This window comes from Chionomys nivalis, chromosome 9 (genome assembly GCF_950005125.1).
Source record: "Chionomys nivalis chromosome 9, mChiNiv1.1, whole genome shotgun sequence".
NCBI lineage: Eukaryota > Metazoa > Chordata > Mammalia > Rodentia > Cricetidae > Chionomys > Chionomys nivalis.
This window is the reverse complement of record NC_080094.1, coordinates 19,714,047-19,728,950: the sequence shown is the minus strand read 5'-3', so window position 1 is coordinate 19,728,950 and position 14,904 is coordinate 19,714,047. Positions and strand designations below refer to the sequence as shown.

Genomic DNA, 14,904 nt, shown 5'->3' with positions numbered 1-14,904 from the left:
GTGGTTTTACTGGTTTAAGCCCTGTCATTGTAGGAGATGCTTTAAGGTAATTCGTAGCATCTGAGGAGGGTATCAGTTGAATTCTTGCCTCTGTAAAATTCTAAGGAAATATTTGGTTGCCTTTTCATTGTTCTTTTTGAAAATTAAATTCTGCAAGTTATTTATTTAAAAATTTAAGACACTATTTTTCCTTATAAGGATGGTACTGAAATTGCCTAGTCCATAGTGTTCTTTGTCAGAGTGTAGACCGGGAGCTAGAAGCTGGCCCAGCCCCATATGTGCCTCCTACACCATCAGTCAGGCCTGGTGCTCAGGCTGGTGGGCGGGGAGCATAGCTCTGTGTGGGTGCCCATTGTGCTCACTGTGGCTGCTGTGGTCTGTGCCTGGTGGAATGCTGTGCTTCTGTTACTAATGCTTAGTTGTTTTCCCTCCCTGTGGATGTGGCATTGGGTTATATCCTAGCTCTTAATACAGATTCAGCTGCTGGGCTCCTGATTCGCAGCATTCATCTCGTCACCCAAAGACTCAACTCCCAGTGGCGGCAAGACATGAGCATATCCCTGGCGGCTCTGGAGCTCCTCTCTGGCCTGGCAAAGGTGAGGACAGTCCCTTATTTCAGTCCAGCACACTTGCGTCATGCCTTTTTTTTTCTTTCTGTATTTTGACATCCACCCTTGTGTAGGTATTTTAGGGTTGTCAGTACATGTGCATATTTTACATCCAGAGTATACAAAATTGAACCTCCAAGTGAATTTTGCAAAATGAAAAATAGGTACAAAGGATATGAATATTTATGTTAAGGTATACAAAACATTTTAATACTGGTGACTATTTGCATATAATAGTATATTTATTGCTTTTATAAAGAACATTTATCATAAAATATTTCTGTGATTACTATTTACTGTTATTAGTATTAAGCAAATATTGACTGTATATTCAATTTTCTTTCACAGTTATTTCAGTTTTGTGGAACCTTAGAAATGGGGTTCACTTGCTCTTAAGCCTCAGTCTCTTTCTTGCTCTCTCCCTAAAATTCATGTAACATAAAACTAGCCATTTTAAAGCAAGTGATTCAGTCCTGTCAGTACATTTGCAGTGTACTGACATTTCTAAGTGTTTTTGTCACCCCGGAGGGAAATCCCTAAGCCCCAAAGCAGTTGCTTTCTTGTTCACTTTCCCAGCCACCACCTCTGACAGCCATTCGTCTTCATTTTGCTTCTTTGGCTCTACCTAATCAGGACCATTTACAGAAAGGGATCAGTAGGAAAATCATGTAATGTGTGTCATTTCAAGAGTGCCTGTTTTTCTCACTTGAGAAGTAATTTTTTGGGTAGGGCCTTTTTTATGATTGCACAGTACCATGCTGAATATAATTGAATGTAATTATTACTATTTGTTTGCCTGCTCATCAACTGAGAGGTATTTAGACTGTTTCCGTCTTTAGACTTTACTAGTAGAGCTGCTGTGGATGTATGGGAACATGTATTTGTTTGGAATATCAGTTTTCAGTTCACTAAGGAGTGAAATTCTTACGGTTGTGGAAATTCTGTTTAACTTTTGATGAACTGCAAATAGTTTTTCCACAGCTCCCGAGTCGTTTTTCATTCCTTCCAGCAACATGCAAGGGTTCCAGTTTTTTCCACATCCTCACTAGCATCTGAGTATTTTTTATTATTGAAATGGAAAAGATTATTTTTCAAATACCACTTGGTGTTGTGAGGAGGATAAGATGAGATGAAAGTATAAAATATATTGTGGTCATGTAGTAATACTCATCACAGAGTGGTTGTGTCTGAGATGAAGTTTAGACCTTTACTTTAAAGTTGTCTTGCAAATTTTGAGAGACAAAATAGACAAGAAAACTTAGTATGTTCTCAACATTACTTGGAATTTAACTGAGAAATCCCCAAATGAGGGGCTGGAGAGATGGCTCAGAGGTTAAGAGCACTGACTGCTCTTCCAGAGGTCCTGAGTTCAATTCCCAGTAACCACATGGTGGCTCACAACCATTTATCATGAGATCTGGTGCCCTCTTCTGGTCTGCAGCAGACATGCAGACAGAATACTCTATACATAATTAATAAATAAGTCTTTAAAAAAAAAAGAAATTCCCAAATGAATAGATATATGTGGAGAAGTTGCTGATTTAAACATTAGGATAGCCATTCGTGAGAAATGGTGGACCACACAGAGAGCAAGGTGCTGCTCCCTATGACTTGTAGTCTACTTTTAGTTCAAGATGTGTTTAGCTTGTATGGAGCTCTGTTCTGGACCTGTGTCATCATATATAATGGGTTAATACTACCTGATTCCATAACTCTCTGTAAAGATACAGTTGATTAAAACAGTCTTGTGTTAGAACAGGATTGAATGAATAGATTAGTGGTCTATAATTGAGACTTCATGACCACACCCATGTGGCTGTCTGGTTTTTAACAAAGGTGCAAAGATAACTCTAAGGAGAAAGGTTAGTCTTTTTGACCAGTGCTAATGGTAGAAAACTTGGTTTCATACCTGTTTTGTATATGGTAGGTACAAAAATCAGCTAAAAATGGATTGTAAACTGAAATGTAAAAATGTATTAGTTACTTGTCTCATGCTGTGACAAAATCCCTGATGAAAGTAACTTAAGGATGGAAGGGTTTATTTTGGCTCACAGTGCAAGGGTACAGTCCATTATGGCGGGGATGTCAAGGTGGCAGGAGCTTGAAGCAGCTAGTCACGTTGAGTCTGCAGTCAGGAAGAAGAGAGCAGATGAATGCTTGTGCTCAGCTGGCTTCCTCCTTTTTATGCAGTCCAGGACCCAAACCCAGGGAATAGTGCCACTCTCCTTTAAGGTGAGTTTTCCTACCTCAATATCATTAGTTGTTAGGGAAATGAAATACTATTACGTACTCAGTAGGATGGCTAAAATTGAGGACTAGGAGAATAGCTTAGGGTAAGAGTGCTTGCTATGCAAGCATGAGGACCTAAATTCATGTCCCCAGCACCTATTTAAAAAGCTTGAAATGACCACATGGACCTCAGGTAGAGATAGAAAGATCCCAGGAGTTTTCTAGCCTGTCAGCATAGCTGAAACAGGAAACTTCAGGTTGTGTGAGAGACCCCTTCTCAAGGGAATAATGTAGAAAGTGACAGAGCTGTGGGTCGAGACCCCTTTAGGGGTTGAATGACCTTTCACAGGGGTTTCCTAAGACCATTGGAAAATAAACACACATATTTACATTACTATTTATAACCATATCAAAATTACAGTTATGAAGTAGTAGCAAAAATAATTTTATGGTTGAGGGTTACCACCACATGAGGAACTGTATTAAAGGGTTGCAGCATTAGGAAGGTTGAGAACCACTGTGATAGGAAAGGCACCCAGCAGTTCTCCTGTGGCCTCTTCATACACAAGTAAGAAAGAGAGAAAGAGAAAAAGAAAAAGGAAGGAAGGAAGGCTAAATTTAAAAAGATTGACCGTACCAAATGATTAGGATATAAGGAAACTGTTAATGAGAATGTTAATTGTAATACCATTTCGGAAAACAGTTTGGCAGATCCTTAAAAATTTAATAAAACATGTATCTTATGACCCTCTTATTCCAGTCCCAGTATATAAGAGAACATGCATCCAGTCAATGACATGGATCTTCATAGCAACTATATTTGTAATATCCACGGGATGTCTATTAACAGGTTACTGGGTAGACAAATTGTGCTGTATTCATACACTGGAATATACTCAATAAAAAGAAGCATTACAAAAAGTAGATACATCTGGAAGTAATTAATTATGTTAAATACCTTTCCCCAAAGTAGATACTGTAGTCTGATCTATTATAATAACAGATAAGCAGTACCTCACAGAGGGGGACAAGAGGAATGGGAAAAAGCTTACAGAGGTGCATGAGGACATTTGGGGGTGATGTTTATATTCATTTTCTGATTGTAGGGATGTTTTTTTTAGGTTACATATTTTGAACATGTAGCTTACTGTAATTCATAATTGAACTGCTAAGCCATTTCACTAGACTTTGTGGAGAGCAAAAACCATCACTATGAGGTTGGGTTAGGGACTTTAAAAGCACACACATATTCCATTGCTGGCCATTCCTACACATTTTACAATACGTGTAAGTGCACCCAAGAGCTTTGAGTTTTAAGGTGTAAACAACCATGTTAAAGTACTGTCTTAGGGTTTGAGAATGTCACTTTTTTATAGTATATCTGTAATATTCTGTTCCTGTATATAAATAATATTTTAAAACAAGACTTCTTGTGTATCACATTATCAGATAGGCTCAGTTGCAGGGCAAATGCTTGGTGTAGTGGCTCCTGACTAACTGATTTTGTTCTTTAAATGGACATGCTTAGGTGAAGGTGATGGTTGACTTGGGAGACCGGAAGCGTGCCATCAGTTCTGTGTGCAGTTATATTGTATACCAGTGCAGTCGGCCAGCTCCTCTTCACTCCCGGGATCTGCACTCCATGATAGTGGCAGCATTTCAGTGTCTCTGTGTCTGGCTGACAGAGCACCCTGATATGCTGGATGAAAAGGTGAGCTTATTCAGTCTTGAAACACAAAGTAGGAATAAAACTGTTTGTTGAGAAAATACCTTTTAAAAGAGAATATCTGAATTTAAATACAGTGTCATATACTTTGAATGTACTTGTTTGATTTCAGTAGGACACTTATCTTTTGAGCATAATTTATAAACTGTCATCATGCTTAGATTTGTTTCCAATAATCCCACAGAAAAATTCTTTATGAAAGAGAAGATCTTGCCTAATTTTTCTTTTATAAAAAATGATATTCTCATTAATTCTAGTAAAAATTCAAACTGTATTTTCAACATATCATCTTCTTTTACCAAGACCTACCCTCACTTCCTACCCAATTTTGAGATTTTTTTTCCTCCTCTATTGAGTTCAGTTTGTGTTTCCTAGCTACTATTGGTAATGGGTCTTCTCTGGAGTGTGGTCAGCCTACCACTGATCCTGTCATTGAAGAAAGTTGATTCTGTCTCTCCTAGCAGCTATCATATATTATCACATATACCTTTAGTTCCCCAGCTAGTGATAATAATTTTTGCCTATTTCTACCATCTTTGTGCTGAAATTTTGGTTGAGCAAACTCAAACCTTTTGTATGCTTTCACAGTCGCTATGGGCTCATATATGCAACTGCTGTATCTGGGAAAGTACTTTTTTTTTTTATAGCATGGAAGACTGGAGATAGCTATTAAAGCTATTTGGTTTCCTATTATTAAAGACGGGCACTTAATTGTGAATCTACAAAGCTAGGGCACAGTTTGGCTGTACAAGTTACTTTTATTGAAACATCATATTTCTCACAGATTTCTGCAATTTTAAATGGGCACAGATATATAGTCTTTTTTTCTCCACTGTACCTTAGAGGGAAGCAGGCATAATAAGCTCAGTGACATGAGAGCTTCCTGAGATCACTGATATTTAGAAAGGAAGAGATCTTTGTAAGTAATTTTGTTGATAAAATCTGAGTTATTTTCATCATGGCTTTCAAAGTTATGATATCAAAAATTGTACTAGACTTGTAGCCAAGTTTAATACAATGCTTGCTTAGCATTTTTGAAGCACTCAGCTTGATCCCTAGCACTCCATTAACCAGCTGTGGTGGTGCCTATTTGTAATTCCAGGTACTTGGCAGGTAGAAGAAGGATCAGAAGGTCAAGGTCAACTCTGGCTATGTAATGAGTTAGAGGCCAGCCTGGGCTACATGAAACTCTGTTATACAAAACAGTTTTAAATAGAAATTATTTTAAAATGTTAGTCATTGATGTTGGGGATGATAGCAACTGCCTGTAATCCTAGCACTTAAGAAGCAGAGGTCCTGGGTTCAGGGTCAACTTGGGCTACATAGTGAGTTTGAGGCCAGCCTGAACTCCATAGTGAGATCCTGCCTCAAAAAATGAGTAATTAACCTCTTTGGTATATTTACCATCTGGGTTTGGCAGAATTTTCTTCGGAATCTATTTTACTCATTCCTTGACAATTTTGTGAGCTCTGTAACTTATAAAATTAAAACCTATCTTTAGTCTTCTTCTGAACATACAAATTTAGTTCTTTTAAGAGAAACTTAATGGAAGTATAAATTTATTTTATTATGATGCAAACATATCTGTTAAAGAGCATTAGCAACTGGAATGTTATCCCTAAAACATAACCATTGTTATGGTTTCCTTGTCTTCTCTTAACCAACCTGAGGTTGTGAGATGGCTCAGCAGGTGAGAGTGCTTACCCCCAAGTCTGATGACTTGATTTTGATCATTGAGTTTTATATGGTGCAAGGAGAGAGCCAGCTCTCAAAAATTGTTCTCTGCCCTTGATTTGTACACAAACACACATACACCTCTCTTAAATAAATAAATGTGTTTGAAAAATATTTTAAAAAATCATTCTGTCTTTTCCTACTTCTAGGATTGCCTTAAGGAAGTATTGGAGATTGTAGAACTGGGTATTTCAGGAAGCAAGTCCAAAAACAGTGAGCAAGAGGTCAAGTACAAAGGCGATAAGGAGCCAAACCCTGCGTCCATGAGGGTAAAGGATGCTGCAGAAGCCACTTTAACATGGTATGGAAGCAGCTGCTGAAGACTGAGCTGTAACAGACAGGGCAGCAGTGTTCTGTGCTGCTCTGTCTTCCTTGTTCAGCACAGAGTAACTCAGACACAAAATGGAAAGGGAATACCCTTTTTGTATTCATTCTTAGATCAAAAAGAAACCAGAAATTTGGGATCTGTGCATTTCCATAGTAACTGATGACTCAGTCAGCTCATATTCGAGCTAGGAATTATCTTAGAGCTACTTCATCTCCTTTGATGGTTTAACCTAGAGAGGAGATGTGACACAGCATCAGATCTGCTACCCCGTGCTGGTCTCTTCTACATCTTTCATGTTCTATGCAGCTAAGTTGTTTTTTGTTTTTTTTTTAACTCCCTTTTAAGAGCTTGGTAATAGAGTCATGAAGATAAATCAGATTCAGTTACCTAATGAGTACTATCTGGTACAAAGTCTTTCAATATTGGTGGATAGTAAGTACCCCAAAAGAAGAGTTACAAATAAAATGGCAGGGAACTGGGAGTAACTGAGTGAGTTATGGAACTACATTGATGGAGACTGAGAGGATGGGTAACGTTTGAGCTGTGAGCAGCATTGCAGGCAATTAAGAGTGTTTGCCACATGGAAACAAGGGGTTGTTTCTTTGAAAGAGTGGCAGAAAGAGCTGAGAAAGTCCTTTGTACTTGGTGGATGGGGGGACTGGAAAGAGGACTGGATTTGGGTGCATCTGCAGATTGAATAGTCTGCATAAGTAGAGATTGCATTGTTTCCTAGAATATGTAAAGATGTGGCTCATGCAAGGAGTATGAACGAAAACCTAGGAAAACAGAACTAAAGGAAGGAAGAGTGTCAGGTTAGTAAGGGCTGGCTGGAAGATTGTGTGTAAATCAGCTCTGCCTAAGATCCTGACATCCTTTGTGAGTGCAGTGTCCTTTGGGTTATATTCAGATTAGTTGAATTTGTTTCTGTTGTTCTTGGACTTCAGCCATAATTCTCAGTATGCTTGCTTTTGTTTAGAACTGTGCACTATGATAACGGCTAGACTTTGAATACATTTGTTGAGGTTTAACTAATAGCTAGAAAATTGGTGATGACAGTATGTGCTTGTGTAACACCTGGGCGGGGAGCCATAAAGTTCCATAGCACTGGGACTTGATAATGTGTCAGGAAGAGGAAGAAGGCTGAGAGATAAGCAGAGAGAATCTTTGTTCACTAAGAGTTCTTGAGTTCTTTGTGCTGCAGGAAACCCGTTCCACTTCAGCCTGTTGTCTCTGTGAGAGTATGGTTGCCGCTGGGAGCTGCCTGTGTGCCTGGGGTCTTTTTCCTTCAGCCTATAGTTGTCTGAATAGCTCTGTCTTCATTTTTTGCTGTCTTGTCTCTATTAGCCAGTTCACCACAATGTCTTTAGTTTCCACTCTTCAGCAGTGCAGTGTTCCATCATGGTGGAGAATGTTCCCAGTCAGTTTTCTATTCTCTCACAGTTGCTGCTTTTTTTGTCAGCATCACCATTGGTTGTTCTGTTTTGACTTTTTTTGAGGCAGGGTTTCACTATATTTGGCTGTCCTGGAACTCACTCTGTAGACCAGGCAGGCCTCAAACTCACAGAGATCCTCCTGCCTCTGCCTCCCAAGTGCATTTGCCACTATGCCCAGCTGCCACCATTGTTTTCAGTCCCCCTCCCCCGGATTTATATCTCTGTCATTCCTTATGAGGCCAGCAACTAAGTACAGCAGACTTTCTTTGTAAGGTCTCTCACCGTCCCCGGAAGCCTGAGATAGTATTCTGTACTAGGTCACTTCACTTCTTGCATGATTTCTGTTTCCAGTCTAACTCTTCCTGTTTGTCTTGCACTCTGTGGCTAAACTCTTCTTCAGCACTATTTCATCCTACTGCTTGAGTGGTTAAAAATCTCAAGTAGATCTCTGGTTTCCTAACATGTCTGAATTCTAGTGGACGGTCAGGGAGGTGTCTTGATTTCTCCCACCACTGCTCCCGAACACTCCCTTGCCATAGTTGGGCTACTTAAAGTGGTGAACTGGGCATGTTTATACCTGCTTATGCATCTCTCCTGTATTTCAAACATTACCTACTGTTCAGTGCTCACTACTAGCTACTTGTACGAACCTTTTTATTATTCTGATTTTTGAAGGACAGTGGTTTTCACTACCTCCACACTCATTGTCTGCCTGTCTCATATAAGGTGGAGTTCCATATTGTTACAGTCATATCAAGTTTTTTTGGTACATACCCATCTGTCTTTGATAACATAATGTTGGCATATTAAAAGTATAAATTCAGAGTTTGTGCTCTTAGAAGTCATTTCAGTGGTTCTTTTGCTTAAGGCATATTTACTAAATGCTTAGCATTTAATTTGGGTTTAGAGTCTAGCCCCTAAGATTTATTTTAATTATTAAAAGCTTGATGTTCGGGGCTGGAGAGATGGCTCAGAGGTTAAGAGCATTGCCTGCTCTTCCAAAGGTTCTGAGTTCAATTCCCAGCAACCACATGGTGGCTTACAACCATCTGTAACGGGGTCTGGTGCCCTCTTCTGGCCTGCAGGCATACACACAGACAGAATATTGTATACATAATAAATAAATAAATATTTTTTAAAAAAAGCTTGATCTATATCAAACTAAAATCTCTCATGTTAACTTGTTCTCATTGGTTCTTATTCAGACTTTTGGTAGTAATTCTTTCTCTAGGCAGGAGCAGTATACAAAGACAGTGTTGTATGTTGCTCTGGTTCCTTTCTGCTAGTGCCTTCACATGGTTTTGGTATTATATGCATTTGAGTATCTTTATCATCCTGTCACCCAGCTGTATAGCTTTGACCATGTATCTCTCACAGGAGGATCACTGAGTACAGTGTACTATATGGGATCCAAATGTCTTCAGATTCTATAGAACAGTGTGTTTCATCAACCTTTATTGGGAGACAGCAAGAAGACTTTGCTCACTGGAGAGTCACATTGAGTTAACTGGACTCTTGCCTTTTCATCTGTTGTTCTCATCCTGTGCTTATTTGCACAGTGTTGAAATTTCTTTTTGTAAATATTCGACATTATCTCTAGTCTTTTTAAAACCTAACTCTTATTCAGATATATGATATCTGCAGATTAAGTTCTAGTCTTTTATAGTTTTTTTTTTCCTTAATTATTTTGCTTTTCCCCTCCTCCACGACAGGGTTTCACTATGTAGCTCTCTCTGGCTGTCTTTGAACTCACTGTGTAGACCAGGCTGCCCTTGAATTCTCAGAGATCCTTTTGCCTCTGCCTCCCAAATGCTGGGATTAAATGTGTACACTACCACACTCTGCTCTTTTTAAAAACAAAGCATGTATTCATATGTATGCATGGGCATGTGGACGTCAAAGACAACTTTTGAGAATCTTTTCAAATCCATTTCATGTGAGTTCCAGGGACTCCAACTCTGCTTGTTGGAATTGATAACAATAATCTCTGCCCACTAAGCCATCTTCCTGGTTCTTGTTTGTTTTTGAGGCAGATTCTAAACTTTTTAAAGCCCAGGCTGGCCTCAAATTCATGTCAATCCTCCTGCCTCAGCTTTCTAGGTATTAGCATACAGGCATGAACAAATATTATAAGCGTGTTTTGTGTGTTGTTGTCTGAACACTGCTTATAGAAAGCAGAGGTTGAACCTCAGAACATATCAGCAGAGACTCTCTGGAGGTTCACAATGATGTTTAAACTTTATCTACAGGTTTATTATGACACAGTCAAGTACTTGTCATAATTTCAGAAATGTTTACTCAACATTCCAGTCTAGTCACTACCAGGAAAAGAAGAATGTGATGAGGCTGGTAATGATTTCATCTAAGCCGTATAACCTCTTCCAAAGACCTGTTTGATACATCATAGATCTTCCATGGAACATGACAAGCTCACTTGGTCTGTGGGCTTTGTGACATCTGTCTCTCTTCTGCTGGAGAAAGCCAAAGCTGTATTTTCTTAGTACTAGTCTCCTGGATGACTCCTGTTTTCCACAGTCATTAGAGTCCTGAACTTACTGAGTTCCCTCATTCCTTGAATTGTAGCAGTCGTCCTAGGAGGAGTGAAAATTGCAAGGAAGACATCTGCTAGAAAACAGTGCCTTCCATCATCAGAGATCTTAGTTGAGGCCAAGGTGTCCAAGCTGAAGATTGATTGATAAATGGTGTTAAGGATTGTGGAGATGGCTCAGTGAGTAAGAGTGTTTGCTGTACAAGCCAGAGTTCCTGGGTTCAGATCTCCAATACCCATGTGAAAAACTAGACATGGCTGTGTGCATTCCCGTAATATCAGTGCTGAAAGGGAAGTCAGAGACAGGAAGATCACTGGGACTTATTGGCTGCCAGCCTAGTTCCATAGTTATTAAGAGACACAGTCTTAAGGGATTAAGGCAGGAAATGATAGAACAGGACTCTTCATTTCCTCCACATATACAACTCCCATGTATGCATATAACACACATGCAACACACATTCATATGTGTACACATACACAAAGGTGTTGAGTAGTTTTCTGTATGGGATGCATATGAAAGGCCACATTGATACTACATGGTAAAAATCTGTTTAAATACAGAATGCTTTTCCTTTGAGCGTCAGTGTATTATAAATGAATAATAAATGGTAATAAAAATGGAAATAATGATGGTACTTATTTCTTATGGTTATTATGAAACTGTATGAAAAAAATGTATATAAAGCCTAGAATAGTACTTGACACAGAGTTAGATGAGTTATTAAATTCATTGCTTGTATGCAGAAATTTTTATTCCCCCCCCATGTGTACATTAAGTGTATACACACACGGTGTATACGTGCAAACGTTTCTGAATGGTAAGTCTTGATCAGTGGAACTCTGCTTGATAAAGCATTTTGTGTCATAGATTTATTTATGACAGTTTGAGATTTAACTCTTAGTGCCTCAGACTCCTTACTTGAAATGAGGATATATGTATTCCAGGACATACAGGAAGTAGTCAGCAGGTCCTGGGATTTTTGACCTCTTAACAATCACTTAGCTCTTTGGAGTTTTACATTTCCTTTTCTGAAAAGTGATGGGGTCTGGCTGATCTTTTTATCCTTTTCTTAGCCTAAGATACTTGGCTGTCATAATCCAGAAACCTGGAGCACACAAGCAGATTTTTAAATGTATATTTAGGAGTTTCCTGATTTGGAACTGTAGTCCATAATATTCCCTGGGTAAAAGAGAGAAATTTGCTTGCAATATTTCGTTGGGTAAAAGAGAGAAATTTGCTTGCAATATGGGATGAAGCAGGACTGGGCAGGCAGAAGAAGAACAGAAGTGCTGGACAGTAGAGGCAGTTGCAACAAAATGCTCAAGCTGACTTGACCTTGAGTGTTCTTTCCAGCTGGGGGAGCGGGACTGGTACCCAGGAACCTTGCACTAACTAGTAGTTGAATGTGGTCTATTCCTGAAAGAAGCAGTGGCCCCCAGTGAGGCATCCATGGCTGAGGGCAGTTCGTAGGTTAGTTGAAAGCTGTGGCTATTGTTACTCTGCGTCTGGGTGTGGACGTCAACACCCACAACATCTGGGAGAAGACCTTTCATTCTTGGGGTACAGATTCTACCCAGCATGCCAGGGTATTTTTTGCTACAAAGAATAAATCTGACCTGTGAAGAGGAAGCATAACTGTGTCCAGTTAATTCAGAGGAGCAGAAGGATATATAGATTGAAAGGGTCAAGTTAGAATTTCTTTAGGAATTAATTGTTCTTTATTTCATTCTCCGTAGTATCATGCAGTTGCTTGGCGCGTTTCCTTCACCCAGTGGTCCTGCCTCTCCTTGTAGTCTGGTGAATGAGACCACTCTGATCAAATACTCCAGGCTGCCAACCATAAACAAGCATAGCTTCCGGTACTTTGTCTTGGATAACAGTGTCATCCTGGCAATGCTGGAGCAGCCGCTTGGAAATGAGCAGAGTAAGTTGTAGCACTCTTAGCTTTCTCTACTGCTCAAACAATGTGTTCTCAGTTTTCCCAGGCAAGCACAGTCTGAATTCCAAGTAACTATTTGTTAGAAAGACTTGGAGCTATAAGATAAACCACTGGAGAAACAGAGGTCAGAAAATAGAATGTGTCAATGAAGTAGAACTGTTTAAAGATTCTTTATGTATGCTTGAAAAAGTGTCTCAAACTTTGATGTAAAGTTTATGTTAGAGAGATATTTTATATTTACTATATAAAAGTCATTGGCGGTCTCTCTTTCCTTGTGAACCTTGGATCCTTCCCCTCTACTCCCTTTCCCTTCACCCATACTTGTTCTGTTTTGGTTACGACTGCCCACACAGGCTAGAAATTTGAGACAGTCATCTTTGTTTCCTCCTCCTGTCTCCTGTCACTTCCGTACATAATTAGTCTCAATGTCTCTTCTACCCCAGTGACTCTTGGATCTTTCCTCTGTATTCCTCCCAGTACATCTAAATGCAAGGCCTTATTAATTTCTTATGGTGATTTGTTGCATTTTCTTTCTACCTGGTCTGATATCCCCTTTGGCAGTTCAAAAATTTGCTTCCTCTTCCCACTGCCCTCCTTGCACCATAGTGTTCATCCTTAAGCATGTAGATGTGATCTGGTGAAAAAACTTCAGTGACTGTTTATTGACAAGACATGCACTATCCCACAGTTATGAGGCTCACAGAGGTTGCGTGATTTACTTAGGGTAACTTGAGAAGTATATAACTAGGATTCAAATTCAGGTTTTCCAAACAATACTATTTTCTGTTGTTGTCCCACCACAGTAGGACTTCCTCAGGGACTAAAGACACATGCAAAGGTAAGCGGAGTCTTTGAGTCCTGTACAGCTTCTGTTGACTATAAGCAGGATGTCATAACTCTACAAGATGAGAAACCTAGCCCTGGTTGCAATAGAAGGACACTATTTCCATCGTAGCATGGTTAAGTTTAGTGATATTAGTGTGAAATAGAATGGCACTATTCATCATTGGTCAACTCTGCCTTCTTTACCCCAGAGCTAAGGCTTGCCTGGCTTTCTCTCCTTGCTGCCTACTTTTCATTATTTTACCATCCTCCTACCCCTAAGTCATTTGCTGAACAGCCTGCAGAATCTTAGTGTCCCCTTTAAGCTTCCGGGTTCTCTTGCAAGGTTTTTTAGGCTTGCCTTACTCTTATTCCAAGTAACTTTACTGCATAGGTAGTCTACAAAAAATAAAATTAAAAAATTAACATTTTTATACAATTAAGATTGTTTATTGAAACAGTTAATAACAGAAGAAATGAGAGAGTTTGAACCATTTTTGATTCCCGTAACTAAGACAAAGAAAGGGAATAAAATGGATCCTGAACTTTTACATGTCCCTGAACTTCTGCTGGGAGGAAACAGTGTCTGCCTACAGTAGCAGGACCCTGATATCTAAGAGCAAATGTCTGTCAACACTATAGATAGCCAGCCTGTTTTCTTTCATAAAAGTTGTCTTCAGCACTGGAAGTTTAAGAGTGTTTGCCATGATAGATACCATTTCATCAAAACATACGTGTAGAGGAATGTAAGGATGTTAGGAGAGTCAAACTAGAGTTGGTCCAGAGTAGGGTGGTAGTCATGGTGCTTAGCTATGGCTTTGCCATTTAGGAGGCACTGTGCTAGGGCTTTGATCTAAAGTGTTCTGCAGGTGATAGCAGGTTGTGTATTATATGGTTGTTATCCGAAGTAAAAGTTTTTGCGTATCAATTTTATTCTAGACGATTTTTTCCCCTCTGTCACTGTGCTGGTCCGGGGAATGTCGGGAAGACTTGCTTGGGCTCAGCAGCTTTGCCTTTTACCCAGAGGAGCAAAAGCAAATCAGAAGGTACATCAGAAGTTACAGTGTGTGAGTGAGTACGTATATATGGGTGCATGTGATTGTGCGCATGTGTGTCCGTGTGTGATTTAAAGGCTAAATAACAATCCAACAGAAAGTCACAGGTTACATGTTTCTGATCCCTGGCAAGGTCCTCTGTTAATGAATTTACTTAAGAAACATCTTAGGAACTTAGAATTCTGGGTCTACTGAACTTGTTACAGGTGTCTATAAAGCAAGGGTAGTTTTCAAAAGTTTTTCCAGTGATGCTGATACTCAATTAGGAATAAGGACTACTATTCTAAACAGTGGTCCCAGGCATATTTCTATGCAGCTTTAAAAGTCAGACGCATACTGCATATGGGAGAAGTTTGCATAGGCCTTTGAGAGGTCTGGCATGTAGGACTTAGTTTCACATTGTTTTGCATGATTCATTCTGTATAATTGCTAATATGCTATACAGTTTACTGCAATATTTTGTAGTATTTAAAATTAA

At 39.3% G+C, this 14,904-nt stretch overlaps 1 protein-coding gene across 5 annotated transcripts in view; it reads left to right on the top strand.

Annotated features, from left to right (window-relative positions):
- The window catches only part of Ralgapb (Ral GTPase activating protein non-catalytic subunit beta), a 93,855-nt gene that overhangs the window by 45,369 nt on the left and 33,582 nt on the right, over nt 1–14,904 (top strand). For 3 of the 5 annotated variants that reach the window (XM_057780422.1, XM_057780419.1, XM_057780420.1), the window contains 5 exons: nt 463–596; nt 4,366–4,548; nt 6,447–6,598; nt 12,347–12,534; nt 14,311–14,417. In XM_057780422.1, the coding sequence (XP_057636405.1) occupies nt 463–596; nt 4,366–4,548; nt 6,447–6,598; nt 12,347–12,534; nt 14,311–14,417 (764 nt within the window). The remainder of the gene's footprint in view (nt 1–462; nt 597–4,365; nt 4,549–6,446; nt 6,599–12,346; nt 12,535–14,310; nt 14,418–14,904) is intronic. The other 2 variants (XM_057780423.1, XM_057780421.1) reach the window with 1 other exon arrangement.